Consider the following 23,412-nt stretch of genomic DNA (forward strand, 5'->3'; position numbering starts at 1 on the left):
TTCCTGTCCCCCACCAGGCCTCCTGTGCCCCCCCTTTACCTTCAAGCAGGGTCAGGCACTGCTCCGGTTCTTCCAGGGATGGGTGTGCTGCTCTGCTTCCAGGCACCTTCTCCATCTGCCGATGGGATCCATGGCATTCTTGTGGATCTCCCACATTTGAGGTCTCTGCATCTCTGTGGGATTCGTCCATCCACCTGGATAAGGTTACACCACTGCTTTTCTTTCCAGGTCAGGCAGGGTTTTTCTGCTTCTGCTGGGTCCCCGGTTGACTCTGGTAGCCTCTCACCGGCACCTGCTGTTCCGACCTGCTTCTGTCACGATTCAAATCTCCTCGCTCCTCAAAGACAAAGTCGAGTTCGTCTTCAGTTTCCTTTATGTAGGACTGGTCCCGCCTCCACCTATCGTCAATACCGGCAGTGCATGACCGTGGGTGCTCTTTATTATTCCAGTGAGCCACCTTGTGGCAGTACTTCATGCTTCTGATGTTCTTCCTCATCCTAGTCCTTCCTACTTAGTTAGTTTCATCACTATTACAATAACACATAAGTTTGCTCTCTAAGGAAAAATTGGAGGTGGAGTGTAGGACTAGGGAATCGGTGGTATGATAAATCATTTATAACTTACTTTTACACAAGTGTTTCTAGGAGCAACAAGACAAGGGAGGAAAGACAGAGGGAGGACAAGACAAACTATCCTACTAGGCCTTGTGTCATTGAGCTCATGAAGGTGGGGGTGATAAGATTGCCAGGGCACTGCACACCAGGGGGATGTCCTGGTCTCCAAAGGGGCACACCCTCCCCATGAGGTCCTCCCTCGCTAAACCACCCCTATGGGGACTATTGGGTAGCGGCCGCACCTCCCTCATGAAAAGGGGGAAGATGTAAGAGAGTCCCAAGGCCAGCTCCAGCATCATCAAAGCTAGTCTGAGATTGCAAGCACATATCCTTGCTAATAGACCAGCATGGCTGGATAAACATAGTTTTACTTGACCCTGAGGCAAGGGTCCACCTGTTGGAGGATAAGAAGCAGAGAATGTTGGACCAGATTCCAGCTGCCAAAAAGGAAATGTAGGGATACTTCCACCCCCCCATAACTAGGATTGACTTTACTTAAGACAACCTACAGAGGTGCAAAGACAAATATACCATTGCTTAATTATACACTTGTATAAAAAATAGCAAGTACACCAAGTCTCTTATCTCCAAGAGGGATTAAATAATCAAAATACAACTCATTTTATGAAAGCGAAATGCTACAGTTTTTACTTAGGCTATATTTAACAAAAAACAAATAAAGAAAAACACTCACAGTTGACACTTTGGAGATCTCTGCACGGATCTGAACTAAATCCTCTTGCAATAGCCTCTGCTGGCAAGAAATCTTTTCTGCATGTGATGGCTGGTCTCTATACTGTTCCATTTGTCTGTGTAGAACCTCTAAAACAGTCTCCAGTTTATCCTAAAAACATAAAATAAACAATGCAAACACAATGAATTGTTAATTTGTTTTAATCTCTCCTTAATAATGTCATGTCTAAATTGCCTTTAAAAAATAAAGCACTTCCTGTATTCACTCACATTTAGAATTAACATGTTAGTTCAGTGCAAGGAAACTGAACATTCAAGATTGGCACGTTATCAAAGTGTACCTCCACAGCCAATAGTTGTCAATTAAGTCAGGTTAAACTTTCTGACTCCCCAAAACAGTGGACTTCAAAATTTAGCACACTTCTGTGCATGAATCTATCTATTTTTCTCTACCTGCTTTTCATATCTCTACTCTACTTCGAAAAAGCAATCAAAGTAGAGTTCTCAATAAATAGGATGGGTATGTCGCAATACCAGAGAAGGCATAAAACCCAGGAAAAGAAACAAGTAGAACATCTTGTTGATGTAGCTGTCTCAGACCTATTGGAAAGAAACAGAGGATTGCGCTGTATAATCATATTATAAAGGGATGTTCGGAGGTCAGAAAGAGCCAAGCACATTTACTTGCTTAGAGAAACAGGAAACATGAGCCTAGTTTTACACTTTTGAACATCATCCAATGGCAGAGTTCCATGCGTCCAAAGAAAATGACTTGGCATGTGTACAGTGTTTCAATAGGAAAAGCAGCTGGAACAAGGCTGGGCCTTGGGGAGGGGGGGGAATAGACTGCCTATGGAAAGGTTCTGTCAGTATTCAATGTCTTCAGATGATCCCAATGGGTGCTGGTGATGAAGAAACATCAGGTCAACTTAAATGTTTTCAGTGGGAGCAGGTTCTGTTGGAGGTCATAAAAGCGTGAAAGTTCCTCGGATCAATGCAATGCTTGTTCTTATTCCTATGTCTCGAAGATGCAGAAAACTATCACAGCATTTGCTAAAATATGGGTTGTAGAACGAAACTAGTGGTACCACCCGGCGTTGCCTGGGTCTGTAGCCTTGAGTATGTTTTATTGTGTCATAACTACCTATTTTTAAAAACTACAAAAGTGGAAATATCCGAAATCTGATCACACAGGGCCCGACCCCACTCCAACCCTGTGCAGGATGAATGGGTGGGGTTGGTCAAATTTCACTATTACCGGTACACCCCAGACATGTATGCCAACCTTGTGTCCTAACTTCCTATTTTGGGAGAATTTGCAAATTCTGCAATCTCCCAAAATCTCCTATATTGATAGCACAGGGCCGCACTCTGCCCTGTCTAGGGCAAATGGGTGGGTTGGTCAGATTTCATACCAGTACACCCCAGACAGGTTTGCCGACCGTGGGCCAAAATGTCAGCCCACCAACTGTTATGGGGCTGGAACTAATCCCGAAAAAAAACACTTTCACAAGATGATGACCTTTCCCTGCCCAAGAATTCCACAAGATCATTGTTCAGGGTCAGCACTCCTTGATATCTCAAGTATATATTCCATCATCAAAGGACATAGCGCATAACTGGAGATGGCTACCACTAATGATACACAGGGCTTCATTAGCTGTGGGAAAAGTCTTCTAATGGGGGTCATGATTTTCACTGGCAAGATTTTCAGAGACTCATGCTTATAGGGACTGGGACACCAGGCAGGTGCCAGACACTACTTCTACAGAATTGTGGAGTGACTCCAGTAAACAAGCTTAATCGAGGTCTACAAGGTGCCTACAGCGTACAACAAAATAATCTTTGTCATGGGATAAAGTGATAATATCTTATCCTTAAGTCTCCGGAGCCCTCACAAAGAGTCTTCAGAATCTCAGTTACACAGGGAACAAATTACTGCAAGAGAATTATGAGTTAGTGCTAGCACATTAATGGGATACTGTGGTGAATCAAGGTTTTTACTCGACTCACATATATAACATATCTCTAAATCCCTGTGAAGAGAGAGGTGTGGCTGGTCAAGCCGACAACATGCAACAAGACGAGCTGCCAGCATGGAGACAGACAAATCACTCATCAGCTGCATAGAAAAAGCTTCATTTTGCCTCATAACTGAAAAGAAGCACAGCAGAAATAGCATAGTGGAAGAATTGATACCTCCCATGTTCAAGACCAGAGTTCAATTTCAAATTAAGGACCGTGGGTAAACAATCTAAATAAATGCAATAACATCTAGAACACCATAAGGCAGGGGAAAATTAAAGAAATCTTTCTTTCATAAAGCAAGAGGAACACAGAGCCATACCAACCATCTCCCTGAGAGGAGCAAGCCAGATAAGCTGAATCAGAGTTCTTTTATATGAGAATTAATTGGAACTCCTAATTTACACTGTTATTCGAACTGACGGATTAACTACTCTGGGAGGCTATGATGAAAGCACTACTTCCACCAATGGGCAAATTGGACAGTTCAGCCAATCACTAGTTGGTTAGGGGGAGAAAGGACTGAATAAAAGGAGAGCCAGTTCAGGTGTAAATTGTCTCAGGTGGGGACTGGCTTCCTGTCTTGCTGGTTAAGGGAAAGCAGTGGAGAATAAGCCTGAAGCAAGAGAAGGAAGGCTGCCTTGTGCCTGGTTGCTTCCCTGCTATGCTGAAGAAGGAAACTTGAGAGAGCACAGCTTAACCCGGGGGGGCTGGGGGAATGCCTGCACCCGCCTGATTCTGGAGCCCAGAGGAGCTGGAAGAAAGGCACCCTGCGATAGCTGGTGGAAGGGGCTAGGCAACCTAAGGTTCCCCAATGAGGAAGGGGCAGTGGGCAGCTTGATTACTCCTGGAGGGCACGAGGTGCAAAGAGGTGAGCCCAGTTCAAAGTCATGTAAGAGACTAATTTCCTTGTTCCGTGTGAAGATACCCCAGGAAAAGGGGAAGAGAGTCAAGAGAAAGAGTGAGAGTAAAGATACCACAAGAGAGTGGAACAAGAATCAAGAGACCCCATTAGTTGGGGAGAGAGTGAAGACTCCCTGGAACAAGCATGGAAGAAATAAGAGGAATACCCAGAGTGGAGTGAAAGTGTATGAAACCCTGGAGGGGAACAGAAACAAGTGAAACTGGCACCCTGAAGTATCAGGAGAAAGAGACTGAAATACCTCATTCAAGATTTTATTTGGGACTATATTTGGAACATTTAGCCATTAGACATTTAGCCATTACCCAAAAAACCTAATATCCCAGGGATAAAACCTGCAACAGTCAACCGTCCTTTTAGTTGTTACACCCTTTAGATTTATGTGCGTTTGTTTTACCATAAATATTGTTATGCTAGTATAGGATTTGGGCTAGGGACTTTATGTTTCGATTCATACTGAAAGAATACCTTTTTTCGTTTGTATGCTTGCAGCTTTTGACATTTTTTTCATAGTATCGGGTGCTGTGTGTCGTCAAGTTGTGGCCCTCAACAGCCTCCGTTGCGACTTCAGCTGTAAAGTTGATGCTGGTATAAATAGCTTGCGCTGCGACCTTTGCCTCAGTTCTCGTTTTTTCCCTTCCAATGCTCAGCCATCTTAAGGGATGGCTCAGACATTGAAAGAGAGGAAGGTGTAAAATCACGAAAATTCTCAGCAAGTAAGAGGGTAAGGATGGGAGCGCGATGAAGAATAAGTGTGAAGAACATCCAGTCGAAAAAAACATTATATGGGGTAAGTAAATTGTTCTTCGAACGTCTGTATAAGTGTGGTATGTTTGATACGGATATGTGCTGGGGATGGTCTCATAGGACCAGAAACTTAGAACACATGCTTTGGGAATGTAGTAAAGTTAGGCACTTCCGGAGGCAGTTGCTTGTGATATTCAACTAGGTGCTGAGAACATCATTTGATTATGACTTTGATATCTTGATACTGGGAGATAAGCTTATTGATGTTTTGACTGGTGCACAGAAAAAGTGGTTGTTTATAGGTTCCCGGATGGCCAAGAAACTGAACTTGAGACACTGGAAATCGACGGTTCATCATGGATTGATGAAATTGACAAATCTTGCGATGATGGAATTGTTTACGGGCACCAGAAGAAAAATAAGTTATTGGAGATATCTGGGGCAGATTTCTGGAATTCTATTAATGTATGTGACACTGTTAGGGGGGGCGAGGGTGGGGGTAGGTGGTTTTCTGCAACTGTTATGTACATTTTATAAAGTGTGAATACAAAAAAAAGAAAACCATTTTCCTTGAACAATTGAGTTTTAGAATAGGCAATTTAGCACTTTGGGTACATTTTCATTATTTCAGTTTGCTATTTTCTTTGATGCTGGACAAGAGGTCAGACTAATTGTGAAACAAGTGTAAGGAAGGAGGGGGTCAGTTTGCCCCCCCTCCCCATACATTCCTCACGAAAGGGACCACCTGCTCTTGCAATAGTGGAGGGATGCCTTCCTTGCCCTTCCCTGGTCCCATTGGACGAGTCCCTGGCTCCTACAGAAGTGGGGCTACTGCAAGATACATTTGGACTCCATTTTGTGTACCCCAGACTCCATCTTTGGACTAGGCCACATTCTGGTATCTGTGATGCCTTCTCTCCCCTCAGCAGCACCACGCACTTTTCCTCCAACGCCTGTGCCACCCAAGCCCATTTCTCACGGATGCTGTGGCTCGAATTGTTGCAAGCAAACAGTGTATTCTTTTCATCCTTCCTCTGAGATCACTGCCCTGCGCGTGACCAGGCCGAATCATGACTTGTGGCCCACCCATCTCCACAAACCCGATCCTGCACCTCTCACCCCCACTGTTGGAAAGTTACTGCCTGTTTAACCCTGTGCCCTCCAGTCTTCTTTTGATTTAACAGAAGTGTGACCCTCTCTTGCTGACCACCCTAGAGTGCCCCCAATGAAACTAATCCCATATTGTCATATATTCTGCCTTAAACTAACACCTACAAATCTGTCCCATCCCACTCTGAAGTGCCAGAACAGACGACCGTTAAATCTCACCCCCCATTAAGCCTCCTAGAGGGCAAGACCCCCACACCCTTCACATTGGCAATGATCTGAGGCGGGATAATGTAAATAAGTGTGTACAATTTATTGGCCTCTCTTTATACCAAAGGTATAGTTTATAGGTTATTATTTACTGCATGTCCTGTGATAGCATGTAGATTTTTTAGACAGCACCAGCCGCCTCTCCCGGACCCAAACTGACCTTCACTTCACACGTACCAGCCCAGCTGACCCATGTGATGCCTACCAGCCTGCCATGCTGCCAGCCAATCTCATGGAGCCTGACCCTACAGTTCCATACTGGGACCTAATCCCTCACCAATCCAAATGCAACTTGTAGACTATATGGAAAACGTCACCTATGACGATGTAACCCTTTAAAATGTATTGATTTGTATTGTTTGCCAGAGTGCTCTCAAGGCGGCAGAGTTCTCTGGATGTGGAATCTTATATAAAAGCCTTTATTTCTCTCACAACCAATCTGCTGGTCTCATTGCCTACTGGGATGTGTCCTTTATTCTGAGTTTCTGATTGCATGTGGGGAGTGAGCACCTTCACAAGATAATAAAAAATCCATAAATATGATGTCCCAAAGTCCGAGTCCTTCTTTTGGTCCACCACAATACACTTACATTTCTGACTGTTGTAGAGTTCATACCACTGAACATTTTAAATGGAAGTTATATTAAAATCAACCAAACTAATTATTTAAAAGTGCCTACCACAGACAGGGGGCACCTTTTAACTATTTGTTTGTGAAAGAATTAGCAGCCTCACCCATGCACCTGGACAATATAGTTCTTCCCTGTGCATTTTATCTCTCAATGTAACACAAAATAAAGTACTTGTGACCAAAAGCTCTCCTATTCATATCTGAGAACTTGACGTCTGCTCTCCGAGTGGAGTGATTTGGGGCTTGGCTAGTGAATGGAATTCCTTTAGTGAGCATCAGCAGGTGGGATAACCAATCCCCTTCAGACATACAAAGGTTCAGGCCCTTATAGAGGAGTAAATATTCATTTTTGTTTCAACATGGAATAGGGTCCTGACATGGAAATACACCATTAACTGCTGACAGAGTAAAACAATTATACACTCATCAAATGTATCAAGGCCCGTTGTATCTCAGTCTGAATACTGGCCATAGAAATGATGCTACTACCACTGTAGCACATCACCCTGGTTTAACAATATTTAAACTACATTGTATTTTAAGGGGAAAATTGGCATCGTATTTCACCATGTCTTATCCACACATTCACAAAATTGTGATGCACATCTTGTTTTCCAAGAGGTCTGTTTCTGAAATCTCAACATTCTGGTGGCAATTTTCCCTTTATTTAACATGTGTACCGAGTTTGTGGCTTGCAGTGTTCAGAGATTTTTGATGAGAAACATGGACATCAATTGTGCATCTTTCAACGCCAATCTAAGTGCTTTTCATGAATTCATACTTAAAATTAAATTTGATTTGCTCATTATGCTCTGAGGACATCTCCTGTCACTAAAAAAGACATCTGAAAAATTGCAAAAGCCTGAAAAAAGTATGCAGCATGCACGTACTCTTAGCAACTCAGCTCAACTTTACTTACACTTAATCGACGCTAGTACCTAAATTGATGTGAACATGATTAATTTGTAGGGCCATTATCAGTATTGCCCTTTCTGCCTTCAAAGCAGTCTTTCTTACCCGAAAATCTGGTTACTGCAGTAATGAGAATTTTACAAGGTAGAAACTCTTTGTGGTGTCTGTTAACCTCTCCAATAGCCTAAAAAGATCCCTCCATATGATTTCTTCTTAGGAGTTTATTCCTGGCTTTGCACATGGTTCCCATTGTTTTTGCCCTCCATCTTGTCTTGCAATAGTAGGATGGTTTATGCCATTTTTAGTATTTAATTTAAAGGATTTCTAATGCTAGATATCAGTAGACCAGATACATTTCTCATGTAAATCCACATAATTGGCAGCCCTCTTCTCTGTTTCTTTTGACTTAGTGTAAAATGAAGGTTATTTTATCTAAACTATAAAGGAATGTACTACACGTGTTAGATTATTATTATGATATATATTTGGTAGACCCTATCAGACACCGGGTGAACCTAAGTGGTATCCCCACTATTTAATATAAGCAAAGTCAAAACCAATTCTCATAATATCAAAAAATTATATCCACCTATTCAATGATTCTAACGTTACCATTGAACAAATTCATCTCTCGAAAGAAACTTTGTTTTTATCCTTTAATGGAAAACACAGTTGGAGATATCATTCCAGTGCACGTTATAAGAATTTGCTGACTTAGCTATTAGTAAATAATTAGTAGGAATACCTCCAGATCTATACCCTAATTGTAGTGACCTCTCAGTGCAGAAGGGTTTCTGGTGTGGACCAAATAAAGTTATGAGTGGATATGTGTTGAATTGAACATAAGTGATGCCCACTCTCAATGTTTACATATATTCCTATTATGAAATATTTCACTAGTAAAATGTGTTCATATAGTGACTTCTGTATGCTTAACACTACATAACTGAAAACAGTTAGCCAGGCACTAATTTCCAATAATGCAACAAAGAAAAAACAACTTGGGATTGAATCTTTTGACTTAAGAAGTTAAACAATTGCATTAATTTAGAGTTTAAGGCCAACAAAATGGTATCACTGATGACACACTTTCCCTAATACTTAGAGACTCTAAAAAAAGTATTCTTGCAAGAAAAAGAACTATATTTACTTTATTATCTTTCAGAATTCGTATTTTATCTTCCAAGTCCTGCAGAATCCGGTCTTGTTCACAGAGAACACTAAGCTTGACCTAGAAATAGAGAAAGATGTTCAGATGAGATCAAAACATGCAAAACAAGCTTAATTTCAAACCATAATTTCATTCAATATCAGGAATCATAATTCGACATTTGAAAATACCTACATCAACATCACTCTCTGCAACACGAAGAGGTTTAGGACTTCGGTCTTTCAGTGGTTCTCGCCCTGTGACCTTGCAGGAAAAAAATAGTTTAAAAAATGGGTTAGAGAAAATAAAGCATGTGTGATGCTGATTGCCATTCTGCAAGAGTACATGGATTACAGATTACCTGTGCAATTACAACAACAAGGTACAAACATAAAAAAATAAGACTTCGGCCACAGATGAAACGCAAGCCATATTTGTTGAAATCATGGTAGGGAAAACAACGCTCTTAGAAACCTAGGCAGCATGGTGTGAACATTTTGGAACATGAATTCCACCTGATGTCTGAAAAAATGAAATGTGGATCAGTTTCTTACTCATCAGAAAAGACTGCTCCCTATAATGACGCTTAGGCCTTCTTTATGAGATTTGTAGAGTTTCCCCCCCCCGCACCTCTCCGATTTCAACATTCAGCAATCACTGTTACTGCCTATCAAAACTCCACACGATATAAACATCAATGCCCTATGGGTGGAAAATCATGTAGATGCAGTACATCTGAAAATCTGCATGCCATGCTGTGGAAACCCGCAAAACAATCCATATGAATCCCTGTGTGGAAGACTGAAATTGATATACGGCTACTTTACAGAAAGGTGTTTGGTGAACTTTCAGTGTATTACACTGCAAAATAGGCAAGAACCTCCGCCGCCATCGAGATGTTCACTTGTTCACACACTCAAACCCCCCACCCCCGAACAAGTACCTGTCTTTTGTACTGGGGTTCAGATTTTTTAATACAACCTCGATCATGTGGTATGCAGACTACCACATGAAGTAAATTCCTCTAGGCCACTAATTAGCAGGGTGGTAAAAAATAGACTATATTCTCAATACTGCTCGTCTTATTGTTTCTGCCTAATTTACAATTCCTTTGTTGTGAACTCTACTGGCCTTGTCAGTAGAAGATGGGTGCGAAGGGTGGTTCCAGAGGACATCCTGGCCCTAATGTGGGTGACTGCAGCAAAGAGGACCTAGGTTCCTAACCCTTTCCCTTATGCCTGCATGTTTTACAGCAGTACACCTCTGTTGCAAGCGGTTTATAGTCATAATACCGAACTTATAAATCTCGAAAAAAAAAATCTCGAAAAAAAAGGCCGAAAAAAAAAATATCGAATTTTTTTTAATGACGTTTTTTTTCGAAATGGGGGCGTTCCCCCCCAACCCTCCTTTTTTTCTATTTTTTTTTGTATTTTAACCCTTTTTTTTTTACTTACCTGACCCAAAAAATACATATATAAAATAAAAAAAAATAAAAAATAAAAAAAAAAAAAAAAAAAAAAAAAAAAAAAAAAAAAAAAAAAAAAAAATCGATATTTTTTTTTCGGCCTTTTTTTTCGAGATTTTTTTTTCGCCCTTTTGACCGACCACCGTTGCAGGCCATGCCTTGTTGCAAAAATTCTGATCAGTCTTTACTTTCATTTGCAGAGATTACCAAGATGGAAAAGAAAGAGAAAAGAGAAAACCCAAGCATGAAGCTCAGCTGCCTACCGGACGTGCCAAAAGCACAGGACAGCAGGGGCAGCTGAAGCATTGCAGGGGCAAAAGCACAGCTTAGTCAACAATGAGTTGCCCAACAAACGAGAGAGAGCCATGACCCTCCCCGGAGTTCATGGAAACAATGCAGGCTGCCAAAAGCATTGGCGGAGACCAGCAAACACAAGTTGACCCCTCTAGACCATCAAGAAATGTTGGAACAGAACCAGGCCACCATGGAAGAACTTGCCTTACTGAGGCAAGCCCTGAAACATGAACTTGAACATTGCCCTTCTGGGCCACCATTAACTTTGTTATGCAGCAAGACCATGCAGAGAATGGGGGTGGGGCTAAGCCTCCTATTTAAGCCCTGTTCCAAGGTATCACCTTCAGAGCAGGTAAAGAACAGAGATTGGCAGGCAAAACTAACCAATCACTAGAGGATGTGGGCTATAAGAACAGCTAACAGGAACCAGGAAGTGTGGGACTTTTAGGTGAGGTTTGAGGTGGAAGTGGTGGACTAAGATCAACAGGAGGAAGAAATGAGTGTCAGAGTTTATTAGAGAATGGTAAGGTACTGGCTTACTGGGGGCAAAGGTTACTGCAGTGCAAGTGTGAATGAGATGAGTTTGTAGAAAGGATAATACAAGGTGTGAATACGAGAAGGCATCGACATAGTAAAAGGAGTGTGGTTAAGTAGTGGTGTAGGAGTAGTAGTGTTGGAGGAATACCATTATTGGAGGAGCAGTTGTATTGGCAGAGAAGTAGTCTGGGTGGATTAATAGTAGTGTGGGGGTGGTAGTAGTGTGGGGGGATGAGTAGCAGTGTGGGAGGAGGAGTAGCTGTGTGGAAGTAGTGCTGTGGGAGGAGGAACAGTAGCATTGTGTGAGTAATGGTAGTGTAGGCAGAGTGTGTTAGGCATGGTAGTAGTGTTGGAGGAGTACTACTATTGGCGGGGGTGAGTAGTATGTAAGGCGTAATAGTGTCAAAGGAGGAGTAGTGTGAAAGTAGTGGTAGTATTGTGGGAGGAGGAGCAGTAGTATTGTGGGAGTAATGGTAGCATGGGAAGAGTAGTAGTGTGGGTGGAGAAGTAGTAGTGTGGGTGGAGAAGTAGTAGTGTGAGTGGAGTGTAAGTAGTGTGAGAGAAGGAGTAGTAGTAGTATTGTGGGAGGAGGAGTAGTAGTATTGGCAGATGAATGTAAGTAGTAGAGTGGGGGGACAAGCGTTAATCTAAAAGGGAGGGGTGCAGAGGAAAGGTAGCATACAACATTGGAGAGACAGATGGTTGGTGAGGAGTGGTCCAGAAAAGGGGGAAGGTAGAGTAGAAGGGCTACTTGATGGCGAGTGGAAAAGGGAACAGACAAAGAAATTGCAATGCACTGCCCCATTGCACATTAGAACATGAACCTGTGGCGAGAGTTGAGAAAGGTAGGAGGTTCCTGAGGGAGTCAGTGAGACTGCTTTTCGGGAAACATCCTTTGTCCAAGCCAAAACATCTACAGTAGTGGTCAAACAAGCGATAACTCTAACCGGGGTTCAAGGACACATGTGTGAGAGAGGTTGTTTGTTGGCAGATATGAGAGAGAGAGAGAGAGAGAGAGAGAGAGAGAGATGCCCCTGGCACCACTCCCCAAACTCCTTTAATCAAACTACTGACCAGGCGCTGTCCTGAACAAATTAATCATTGGGCAAAGAATCCCTACTCAGAGCAGTATCAATGCAAACGCCTGCACTGCCTCAAAGACTCAAAGTATTTGCTGTGCCATCCGTGACAGGTCACATCTAAGAGTTGTCACTCATGGGTATTCCCTGGTTAAGGTTGGGGTCCAATATTACAGCAGTAACATATTGGCTCAGAGAAATATTTCCTCTGGTGCTTCACAATGCTATCCATTTTGCAGATTTTATGAAGTATTTACTTAAAATGGCTTGGACCAAAATGGCAGACATTTTAATCAATATATTCAAATCATCCTAAAGAAATACAGAACGTGTATTTTGTATTTGTATGTCTAAATTAAAAATGTACATAATGTTTTTGGAAAAAAATGGTCTAAAAGCTCTAAGAAAAGTTGCCGATTTTAACATTTCAATTTAAAGTTGCTGAGGTAAACTGGAAGCCTTCATAAATAAAGCATAGGAACGGTTGATTCAGCTTTTACCACCGAATGGCCTTGATGGTGACAGAAATACGCCTAAAGTTTTCTTATTTAAGGAAATGCGCCTTTCTCGACTGCAGGCAAGTTGCTTAGCCAAGGTCAAGAAGGAACTGGTGCACGGAATAGGAACAGGAGCACTGTGTGAAAGAAAGATGGGGCGCTAAGAAGCAACATTGCAACCCTGATCCATTCGATATTTCCTGCAGAGCGTTTGTATTGCAGAGGCCAATCAAAACAGAGCAGTGGTGGCAGGGGAACCTTTTTAATAGGAGGGTTGTAAACATTGCCCCTGAAGGTGTCTGAGAAGGTTCAAGGGGGTCTGTACGCAAGAAAATGTTCAAATAATGGATTAAAATATTCAATTTTACAGCGCAATTTCAGTTTAAAATTGGGCAAAAAGATGCAGTGTGCAATTAGTTTTGTACGGTAACACATGATGAAGTGAACAGTTGTGAATGTAAACCAATCAACATGTAGAATTGTTTAAATAACCAAAATGTGTTATGAACCTTCTTTGTGGTAATCACTTTTAGCAATATATCATTTACATCGATGAGATATCACCAATTTATGTTTTGTATATAATATTTTCAATGACGACATTTTTTAAAAACATTTTTAAAAAAATCCTTTAACAGAGCAAAATATTTCAAACAAAAGCATAATGCAAATAATGCACAACATATAAATCCCATGCCCTACATGTATTTGAAAATCCCTTTCCTTTTTCATGGGCTAAAGTTCTTCTTAATTTTCTTAATTTTGATGATGCATGCAAACATGCATATTAAGAACATTATGAACTTTAGGCCCTGAAGAAGGGAAGGAATTTCCCAAAACGCGTAGGGCATGGGATTTATGTACTGTGGATTCTTCTCAGGACACCTCATTGTATGGGTAGGCACACGAGTGTCCCCTGTGCACATATGACCCTGCAGTTCTCTATGCCCGCTTGCCCAATGCATGACCCATTGGGCATGCGGACACGGGAACTGCAAACCACCTATCCCTGCTTTTGCTTTGGTTGGCTCCTCCAGAAAGGGTGGTGGGCATTTATTATAGGCATAGCCAACTGTAGCAGAATATATGGTTATTAAAACATTCTGTCAGCGCATGGTAAAATCTGTGTGCCAGAAACCCCAAGGTGTGTAAAATAGCTCAAATCTCCCTGATATATACTGCTCCCCTCCACTCACAGTGCAAAGATCTAACAGAATGGCACAAACAGGGCTGTGTGTGCGAGTATGTGCAGCACCGCAATAACTGCTATTTGATTGCAGCAGGAGTTAACTTTGGAGTGAGTGGTAAGCATCCCCGTTCTCACTATCTCCGTCGTAGCCAAACCCTGAGACAGAGGGTGAAGTGTTGGCAAGGAGTGGAAGCTTTCACCTGGCTTTGCTGTAATTGCCATTTATTTTGAAGGAGGCACTGTGGGTAGAGGAAGCAGATGTCTCTCCCTACCAATCTCTCCAGTTGAGGATGTGGAGAGTGAGAGGGGCCTTTGGCCTCCACCACTCCTAGTCGCTGTCTGCAACAGAATGAAAGTTACAGCTCTGCTCTTGGAGTGACAGTGGGAGAAACCGTGTCCAACTTTCTTTCTTCACACAATCTGCCTCATCTACTGCATTTGCAGACTCCATAGGCCCTGTCTTTCTGTCAGTCGAAGGGTAATTTGTTAAGTTATTTGGCACTGGAGAAATGGAAAAGGGCTGAGGACATCTCAGGATTATGACAATTATCTTTTTGGTATCCGGCTGTGGGCTTATGCCTGTGATCCTAGCCCACTGTATTCCAAATTGTTTAGAACAGTGACCTAAACAGCTCCATATTTTAATATAGCAGAATGTGATAGTTTTAAAGCACAGCATACCAGGAAATAGTGACCATAAAAGACGCAGCAAGTTGAGGGTCTTAGGCATGCACTACAATTTTAACTGTTGTCTAGCCCACTACAGAAGGCTTTATGTCTTAAAGCCCAATGTAGGAGGAAATGGCCACCATTAAAGGCAAAAGCAAAGTGAGGGTCTTAAGCATAGCCATCAGGATTTATTGTAACTGCTGCCTGGCATGCTAGAGTATGTTTTAGGTCTAAAAAGAATCCCCTTTCTATTTCCATGGTGAGAAAGGCACAATATAAGAGGAGTCAAACCCTGTGAGGCACAGAGGGAGAAAGCCCCGAGAGGAACCACCACAGTCAACTGAGCAAAGGTAAGTAACAAAATAAATGGTAGGTGCACTGAGCCCCTCAAGTTGTTTGGATTGAATGACAATTCTAAATTATATGCCACTAGAAATTGCACATTTCACATATTGTCCCAGGACATTTAACACCTCCTTATTACTTTAACTGTTTGTAACAGGCAATTAGAAATACCAGAAAAAGTTTGTATGCCATGTCAGATTACTTCCAAAGTATGAATTTGAGTTTCAGCCCAACTGCTCGTGGCACTTCTCCATAGTTTTTACAATTGATTATAAAGGATTTGCTTTGCTGCAAGTAGATGGTTCTGAACCTGAAAATGTGAAAACTTTTGAATAGAACCAATATTTCTCGCGCTTGCACTTGTTTACGTCTGTGGAAGAAAAGACCACTAATGAAGACTGATTTTTGTTGTTAGTTTCAGCCAGTTTTTATTATCAATATTAACTTCTTTTTGTTCTTTGTTCAATTTAGTTGTTCACATTCTTTTAATGCAACTCAGTAATTCAATTAATTCATTGAATGCAGCTTGTTGAATTAATCTTCATTCAACCTGTTTTACCTCTGTTTCCATTCATTTGGTCCAACTTAGTGATACAATTTAGTCATTTCTTACAGCATCTTTGTTGCCTCTATTCCCATTCATTTGGTACAATTTTGTGGTTCAAATTCTTCTTGAATGTAACTAGTTGAATTATCCTCATTCACCCTAGTAATTCAATTTTCTCCTTGAATGCAACTTATTAAATTATCCTCATTCAACCGGCCCTTGTGATACCTCTTATCCCGACACGTGTTTCCCCGTCTCCCATTTGACGGTTCTTCGGGGATATTGTTTTGGTACTAACTTGTAACTGTGTTGTGTTACACTTGTTGGTACTGAAATCCTAAAGGTGAAAAAAGGTTAAAGCAAAAAAGGCTCAATATACAATAGCTCCTTTTCTGTGTGTGGCATTAATTGGTCTTGGTATATCTTTATACTCACTAGGTGCGCTTTGTGGCTACCCTTATGCTGGTTTTGGCACAACTTGGTGCGCTTGTTTGACTATCTGTTTGTCCAAATTGCTTGATTGATTTGAAGGTATTCATTCAATCAGTGGATGATGCTCCCCAGACATAAAGGAACTTTATAATCGTTTAGTGTGGTGGTACTTTAAGCTTGCAAGAGCATTGATTATTTTTACTTGGATAACTGGTAGGTAAAGCATCAGGTTCTCATGGCTAACTGATTTTTTTACGATTTAATCTTACATGCGGTTAGTGCATTCGTATCAAATTTAAGCTTGTATCGTTGTATGTGGACTATTTGGTTTCCTCAAGTTCAAACATTTTGAAATCAATAGTTATGCCTGTGCTTACCTTGTTTATCGATGTCTGCGTTCGCAACTTTACCCTGGTACGATTGCCGTTATTCCGGTCAGATTCGGTGTTGTTGATATGCGGCGTGGTGACTTCATACATAGGCAACGTAATGACGTCACGTATTGCCGCCATATTGGATCGGAATGATTTTGAACATGTATACTCTGCAATCTAAAATTGCGATCTTATGTATATTTGAGTAAAATAGACCCTTTTTTGTACCATATAATTGGTTGACCTTGTGTAACTGTCCGCTTTCTTGCTTACTGGTATTTAAGAAATGTAATCGTTCAAATTCAAACAAAAAAGAGGATATATATTTTTTAAACCTAATTATTGTTTGGTTGTACCCTTGTGTTATTGCTCTGTGTTATGGATGATAACAGGCTGGTGATTGGATTTGTATGGTTACACCACATTCCAATATGGTTCAATGTACAATAGTCATAGATATCCATATATAGGGACATACAACATTTTACAAAGATTTACTCTATGAGTTTATAGAAAATGGTGCATCTCTTGATCAACGTTCAGACCAGTGTGGCTTGTGTCCATACTGCATATCCAGAATGCTTCTCTTCTGCGGAGATGTATCTCCCTTGCCTCCTTTTAGACGGATCAGTATTTTTTAAATTCCAAAACACCTAGGTTTTGGAACGTCTGATTGTTGGTGCCGTTCCTCAAAATGTGTTGCTAGAGGCGACCTTGTGTCTTCGTTGATAATCGCTCGTAAATATTCTCCAATCTTTATTTTTTGTTTTCTTATCGTGCTGCCTATATACATTTTATGACATACACATTCTATGCCATAGACAACAAATGTACTGTTACAATTGATGTGGTGTTTGATGGTTGTCTTAGTTCCGTTAGGTTTTGTGATGTCTTGTTTTGCATTGATCATATATCTGCAGATCTGGCACTGTCCACACCAATAGTTTCCTGTGCTCAGTGGTTGAAGCCATAGTTTTGGATCCTGATTTTCAGAATTCTTAAATTTTTCAAATTGACTTATCAAAAAATGATGGACTTAGTATTTGTTTTAGATGCTTGCACTTCTGGAAGGTGGTGTTTGGCTGGTTCTCTAGAATTGAGTGCATGTCTGTATCTGCGCGTAATATATTCCAGTTTTTCCGTAAAATTTGCTTAGTTGTTGAGTTATTTGTGCTATAAATTGTAATGAATCTTATTTTAGTGGATTGTGGCAATATTTGTTGTTTTGTCTTATTGTGAAGGAGATCCGATCTAGGTCATCCATTAGTTTTGTGAAGTGATCTGCGTAGATGTTGCAGGCCGTATCCTCTCCGTTCAAATTTTGCTATTGCATTGGTGCCATGTTTGCTGAATTCTTCTTGTGTAGTACAGTTCCTTTTTGTGTGCAATAATTCTCTGTAGGATATGTTCTGTATGGTGTGGTATGGATGGTTACTTGAGGCACGTAGGATACTGTTGATGGCTGTTGGTTTGTTATATAAAGTGGTGTGCATGATATGGTTTTTGATGTAGAGATGCAGGTCCAAAAAATCTATGGCTTGTTGATTGTAGTTGATGGTTAGTTTCAAATTGTAGGTGTTGTTCAAATATTCGTAGTAGTCCAAAAGTTGCTTTTCTGTGCTGTTCCATATAATAATGATGTCATTGATGTATCTGCCCCAGAAGGCGATCCTGTTGTGTGTTGTGAAATCTGGATGTTGCCATGCGTATTGTGTCTCAAAATGTCCCATACAGAGATTGGCATAGTTGGTGCAAATTTTGCTCCCATCGCTGTCCCTTGAATTTGTTTGAACAGTAGATCTCCAAAACAAAAGATGTTTGTGAGGGTGAAATTTAGCATCTCCAAGATCATTTGGTTCTGGTCCTGAAAAGATATGGAACCTGTTTTCAAAAAATGGTTAGTAGTATGAATTCCTTTGTCATGTATTATACTGGTGTACAGTGCTGTGAAATATAGGGTCACAAACCAGTAGTTTGTTTGCCAGTGGATGGTTTCTAGTTGTTGGATGGTATCTGTGGTATCTTTATGTAGGAGGTGAGTCCTGCTGCAAGCGGTTGTAAATGATGGTCTATGTATTCCGAGATTCTCTCCATTAGTGAACCGATGATGTTTATTATTGGTCGGCATTGTGGTAGATTTGAGAAAGGTTTGTGGATTTCGGGTACAAAGTATATAGTTGGTAGTATTTGGTGTGACACACTCATGTATAGGTATTCTTCTTCTGTAAAAAAGACCTTGGTCTTTCCAATATGAACTCATGAGGTGCCAATCCTGCTGCAATTCAGGGATTGTGTTTGAAGTGAGTTTTTGGTAGCATTCTTGATAGTTCAGTTGGTCCATGGCTATTTTTACATAGTCTTCTGTTTTGAGCAGGACAATATTACCTCCTTTCTCTATCATCTTTTCAAAAATTCCATGGTTGTCTTTAAGTTGCTTTAAGGCTTGTTGTTGAGCTTGGCTTAGGTTGTGTTTGATTTTAGGTGTAATTCCTTTGAGGTAAAGTTGTCTTGGCTCCTGTTGGCTCGCCTTGAAGAACAGATCAATTATATTATCAGTTCCCAATATTGGAACAAAACGTGATCTTGGGTTGAGCTTGCTTTCCTGTGAGAGTCCCAATGTAATGCCTAATTCTTGTGTGAAAGATTCCATGGTGTGGATCTCTTCTGTTTCCAAGTTCAATAGATCAATGGTATTTTCTACGTGTGTTGTTGATAGTTCAGAGCTTATATCTTGATTAATAGGTTTTCGTTGTGTTGGAGCATTGACAAAATATTTAAGTTTACATTTTCTGCAGAAATGGTATAGGTCAATGATTGTCTCAAAATAGTCGTAGGTATTTGTTGGGCAAAATGTTAGCCCTTTATTGATTGCTATAATTAGGTGTTTGGGCAGCTCCTGTTTAGTTAGATTGACTACTAAGTTCTCTTCACTTGCTGCTGATTCTTTGATATTGTTTGTATACCGTTGTTTTTGTTGCTTTAATCTTCTTTGCTTGTTGCCTTGTCCCCTTTTCCCCCTGCTGGTCCTCCTTTGTTTTGAATGTGTATCGAGGTATAGCCCCACTTTTGGTTTTGTCCAAACTTTTGATTTTTTTTTTTTATTTGAACTCTTCTAAAAAAGTTGAAGAGGTTTGTGGGGTGGATATTGCAGCTTGATCTTGGGATCCTGCTGTGCTCTGTTCTATTATTTCTTGGTCTAAATCACTTATCGAATCCGTTTCTGAAGATGATGGTGTTGTTTGTTGTGGTTGAGTACTTGGTATCTTTTTGAACTGTGTAGTGTTGGTATTTTTTCTCCCTGATGGTTTACACCTGTATGCTTGTCGGTAATCCAGGCATAATATTCAATTGGAGCACAGAACCTCCACATATGGTAATATTGGATAATGGGCCAGTCCGCCAACAAAACATTCACATACCAATTTCAACATTGCACAAACCGTCCTCATAAACCACAAATTGTCATTGTTGTGCCAGCTATAAGAGGGTGTGGAGGGTCAGAAGACGGACACAGAGGCTGTGAAGACATTTTAAGCATGATATTCTTTCTAAAGTAATATATGGCCTTACTACCAATATCTGTGGGGCGTTCCCTACCTATTTTACTAAGGTGCTTGGCAGTCAGGATGAATGTCCAAAAACAAGTCTGTCCAAAATGTAACCTAACTGACACTACCACTAATGTAAATGAGGACAGGAGAATGACTCCCTTGCCCCGATTGCTGTGTTTAATTACAGAGTTGTCTATGTTCTTTCGTTCCACTCAATAGACCACACGCAAATAGTCTCCCGTTATCTTCTGGATTAATTTCTGTAACTTTTGTAGGGGACTGATACTTTGTCTCTCCCATTTAATGCAAACAATCTCACTTTTGTATACATTCCTTCTCTTGTCAGGTTCTAGCCTCTCTTCCCAGAGTGCTGTTTCATGTATGTACTTTGACTTCCTTGTCTGCTGGGTGTGCGTTTCCCAAATATCTCTCTTTTGACTTCTTCTTGGCTCTGCGGCTCACTTGCTGCAACCTCTGTTTCACACGCGTTTTGTTCTCCTCTTCCAAATCAAACCTTCGCTGTATCTTGTTCTGGGAGTGTGTTTCTCTCGTCAGTGGTATTGGCACTGCTCTGCAGACTGACTGCCCACTACCATTGCTGTGTGGTCACATCACCACTGAACCCTATATTCAATTGTATTGTTTTTCTCTTTGGCTTTGCGTCGGAGCTTGACTTTAAGCAGCCGCTGCGTTCTGCGAGAGCTCAGCCTCCTTCAGCTCTGTTATGCACAGGGGGCATCCCGTGGTTCTCTCGGCTTTCTGGATTTTCTCGGCATCTCACCCTCTCTCGCCATCTCTCACGCTCTCTTGTCATATTATCCCTTTCAGCATCCTCGGCACAGTCCATTAGAGGACTGATTTTAAGAGCTAGGTCTTAGTTTCCAGTTGTGGATAGCATAAATTCACTTAATCTTTATGGAATTGATAATGTTCTGTTATGTTCGACAAATCCATATAGGCCATCACTTTAAGGTCATCAAGGAGTTCCTCACAGGAACAGGAGACCTTGTCCCTGAGGGGCGGGTCTCTCCCGGTGAGGTCCCACTTGCCACAATCCCTAGGGTGGGTGTTGTAGAGCAAGCTCACCTCCCTAGCCTCACAGTGAGGGGTGGGGTCCTCCCCCTTGGGTAGAAGGGACAAATTCCCTAAATTCATCACAGGGGGCAATCTAGTGTTGCACAGATAAGAAAATTGCCTTGCAGGTTTCTACATTGCTATCACAATATTGTAATACTGATGTGTACAATGCCATGAAAGAGGCGTACCAGGTAAGAACACTGTCATGCTAGTTTCATCAACACCATGCCAGAGTCACTCCAGTTAAACCCAGTGTCATGTTTTATACATTGCCCTAGAACATTGCAATGCCAGTGTCAACACTGTCATTACAGTTTTGCCTCTTCTTTTTAAAGTTCATATCCTGCAATACTGAAAGCAGTGAACTGCAGAAATACATTCGACATCAAAGTCATCCAGGACGCTCAAATCCCCTCTGCTGAATCCTTGTCTATTAAGCTACCTCTATCACCTAACCACACGGCATCTTTGCACCTTATTTACCGACCACCAGGTCCCATCTCCTCCTTTATAGAGGACATTGCATCACTCATAACCACAGATACCAAACCCAGCTCTCAAACGATCTTACTTGGGGACTTTAATCTTGGTTTTAACGACCCTAAGAACACTAACGCCCATGACCTAGCTAACACCTTATCGGATTTGGGTCACACGCACATTATTCACAAGCCCACTCATATCAAAGGCAGAACACTGGACTGGATCACTCACCTCAATTGCTCTATTGACCTTCTATCCAATGACCCATGCATTTGGTCGGATCATCACATAATAACCTTCTCTATCAAAGCCAATACACCTCACGTGGCACCTATCATCGCCCCAGCTACCAGCACGAGAAATAAGAAAGATATTACACCTGACAAACTCTTACCCATACTACTCCCCATCCTGAACAATACCGACTCAGAGGCTGACCCCACAGTCTCAGTGGATATCTACAACCAGGCTATACTTAAAGCACTGAACACCATTGCCCCCCTAAAATTGCGGAAACCCAAACCACAGCGTCACCTTAACACTTGGTTCACGCTGCAGCTAAGAGAATTACGCAAAGCTAAGAGAACCGCAGAGTCACATTGGAAAAAACATCCCACAGCATCCAATAAGACTGAGCTAACCCTAGCCTCCTCTAGTTACAAAGAAGCCATCTTTATTGCTAAAAAGGACACATATAACAAAAGGATTACACAAGCGGAATCCAACACAAAGGAACTCTAAGATTTTGAAAGAACTAGAATCCCCCATTGCCCCCATAGACAAGTGTGTTACAGATGCACTATGGTGTAGTAATATTCAGAAGGCCTTATTAGATAAAATAACGCGCCTACAATCTAAAATCAACGCAAAAAAATCCCTGCTACTTGCTGACCCGGACTACAAACAATTACCTAACAAATCACCTACCTTTAAGTCAACTTGTAAACCTTTCAGCTTCTCACCCCTCTCAATTTGGGAAGTAGAAAACATCATCAGGAAACTTAAACCTTCAAATTGCCAAGGTGATGCCTGCCCTGCCCCGATCATCAAAGCTGCTGCGCACGACCTGGCACCATTCATAACCAACCTCATCAATGCCTCCTTCAAAACTGGAGTAGTGCCTGATAACCTAAAAGATGCGTGGGTCATCCCACTCCTTAAAAAACCTACTCTTGATCCAGCCAACCCGTCTAACTATAGACCGATAACAACTGTACCTTTCTTATTAAAAATACTGGATAGAGCAGCCTATTTACAAATACAGGCCTACTTAGAATCAAACAATCTCCTAGGACTTAGGCAGTCAGGTTTCCGACCGAGACACGGTACGGAAACTGCATTAATAGATCTCACTACCCAGATCCAAATCCTAAAAGACAATGGTAAACTTGCACTCCTCTTATTGCTTGATCTGACAGCAGCTTTTGACCTGGTCAACCATCAAACACTCTGTCACCACTTGAAAACTGCAGCACACTTCTCAGACGCAGCCACAGCCTGGATCAGTTCCTTCTTGGCGAACAGAACCATGAGGGTCTTCTCTCCCACTGATTCTGCTGAACCTTCACCAGTACCCTGTGGAGTCCCGCAAGGCTCCTGCGTGTCCCCGACACTCTATAATATATTCACAAAGCCCCTCTTTGATATCCTTGACTATCTGGGTGTCACGTATACCAATTACGCGGACGACACCCAGATACTCATTCCTATCTCGGGGAACTATGAAACAGACAGCAAAACCCTTAATGAAATCTACTCAGTAATTCAAGCATGGATGGCACATCATGGACTCTGTCTCAATG

The 23,412-nt window shown here is 41.4% G+C and overlaps 1 protein-coding gene across 8 annotated transcripts in view; it reads right to left on the reverse strand.

Moving 5' to 3' along the window:
• PLEKHA7 (pleckstrin homology domain containing A7) overlaps window positions 1-23,412 on the reverse strand; it is a 1,516,580-nt gene that overhangs the window by 248,712 nt on the left and 1,244,456 nt on the right. For all 8 annotated transcript variants that reach the window (XM_069623767.1, XM_069623765.1, XM_069623764.1 and 5 more), the window contains 3 exons: window positions 9,267-9,335; window positions 9,072-9,152; window positions 1,309-1,458 (listed from right to left, as the gene is read on the reverse strand). In XM_069623767.1, coding sequence (XP_069479868.1) covers window positions 1,309-1,458; window positions 9,072-9,152; window positions 9,267-9,335 — 300 coding nt within the window. The remainder of the gene's footprint in view (window positions 1-1,308; window positions 1,459-9,071; window positions 9,153-9,266; window positions 9,336-23,412) is intronic.

The sequence above is a fragment of the Ambystoma mexicanum genome, chromosome 11, assembly GCF_040938575.1.
Source record: "Ambystoma mexicanum isolate Mex_15411 chromosome 11, UKY_AmexF1_1, whole genome shotgun sequence".
NCBI classification, from domain to species: Eukaryota; Metazoa; Chordata; class Amphibia; order Caudata; family Ambystomatidae; genus Ambystoma; species Ambystoma mexicanum.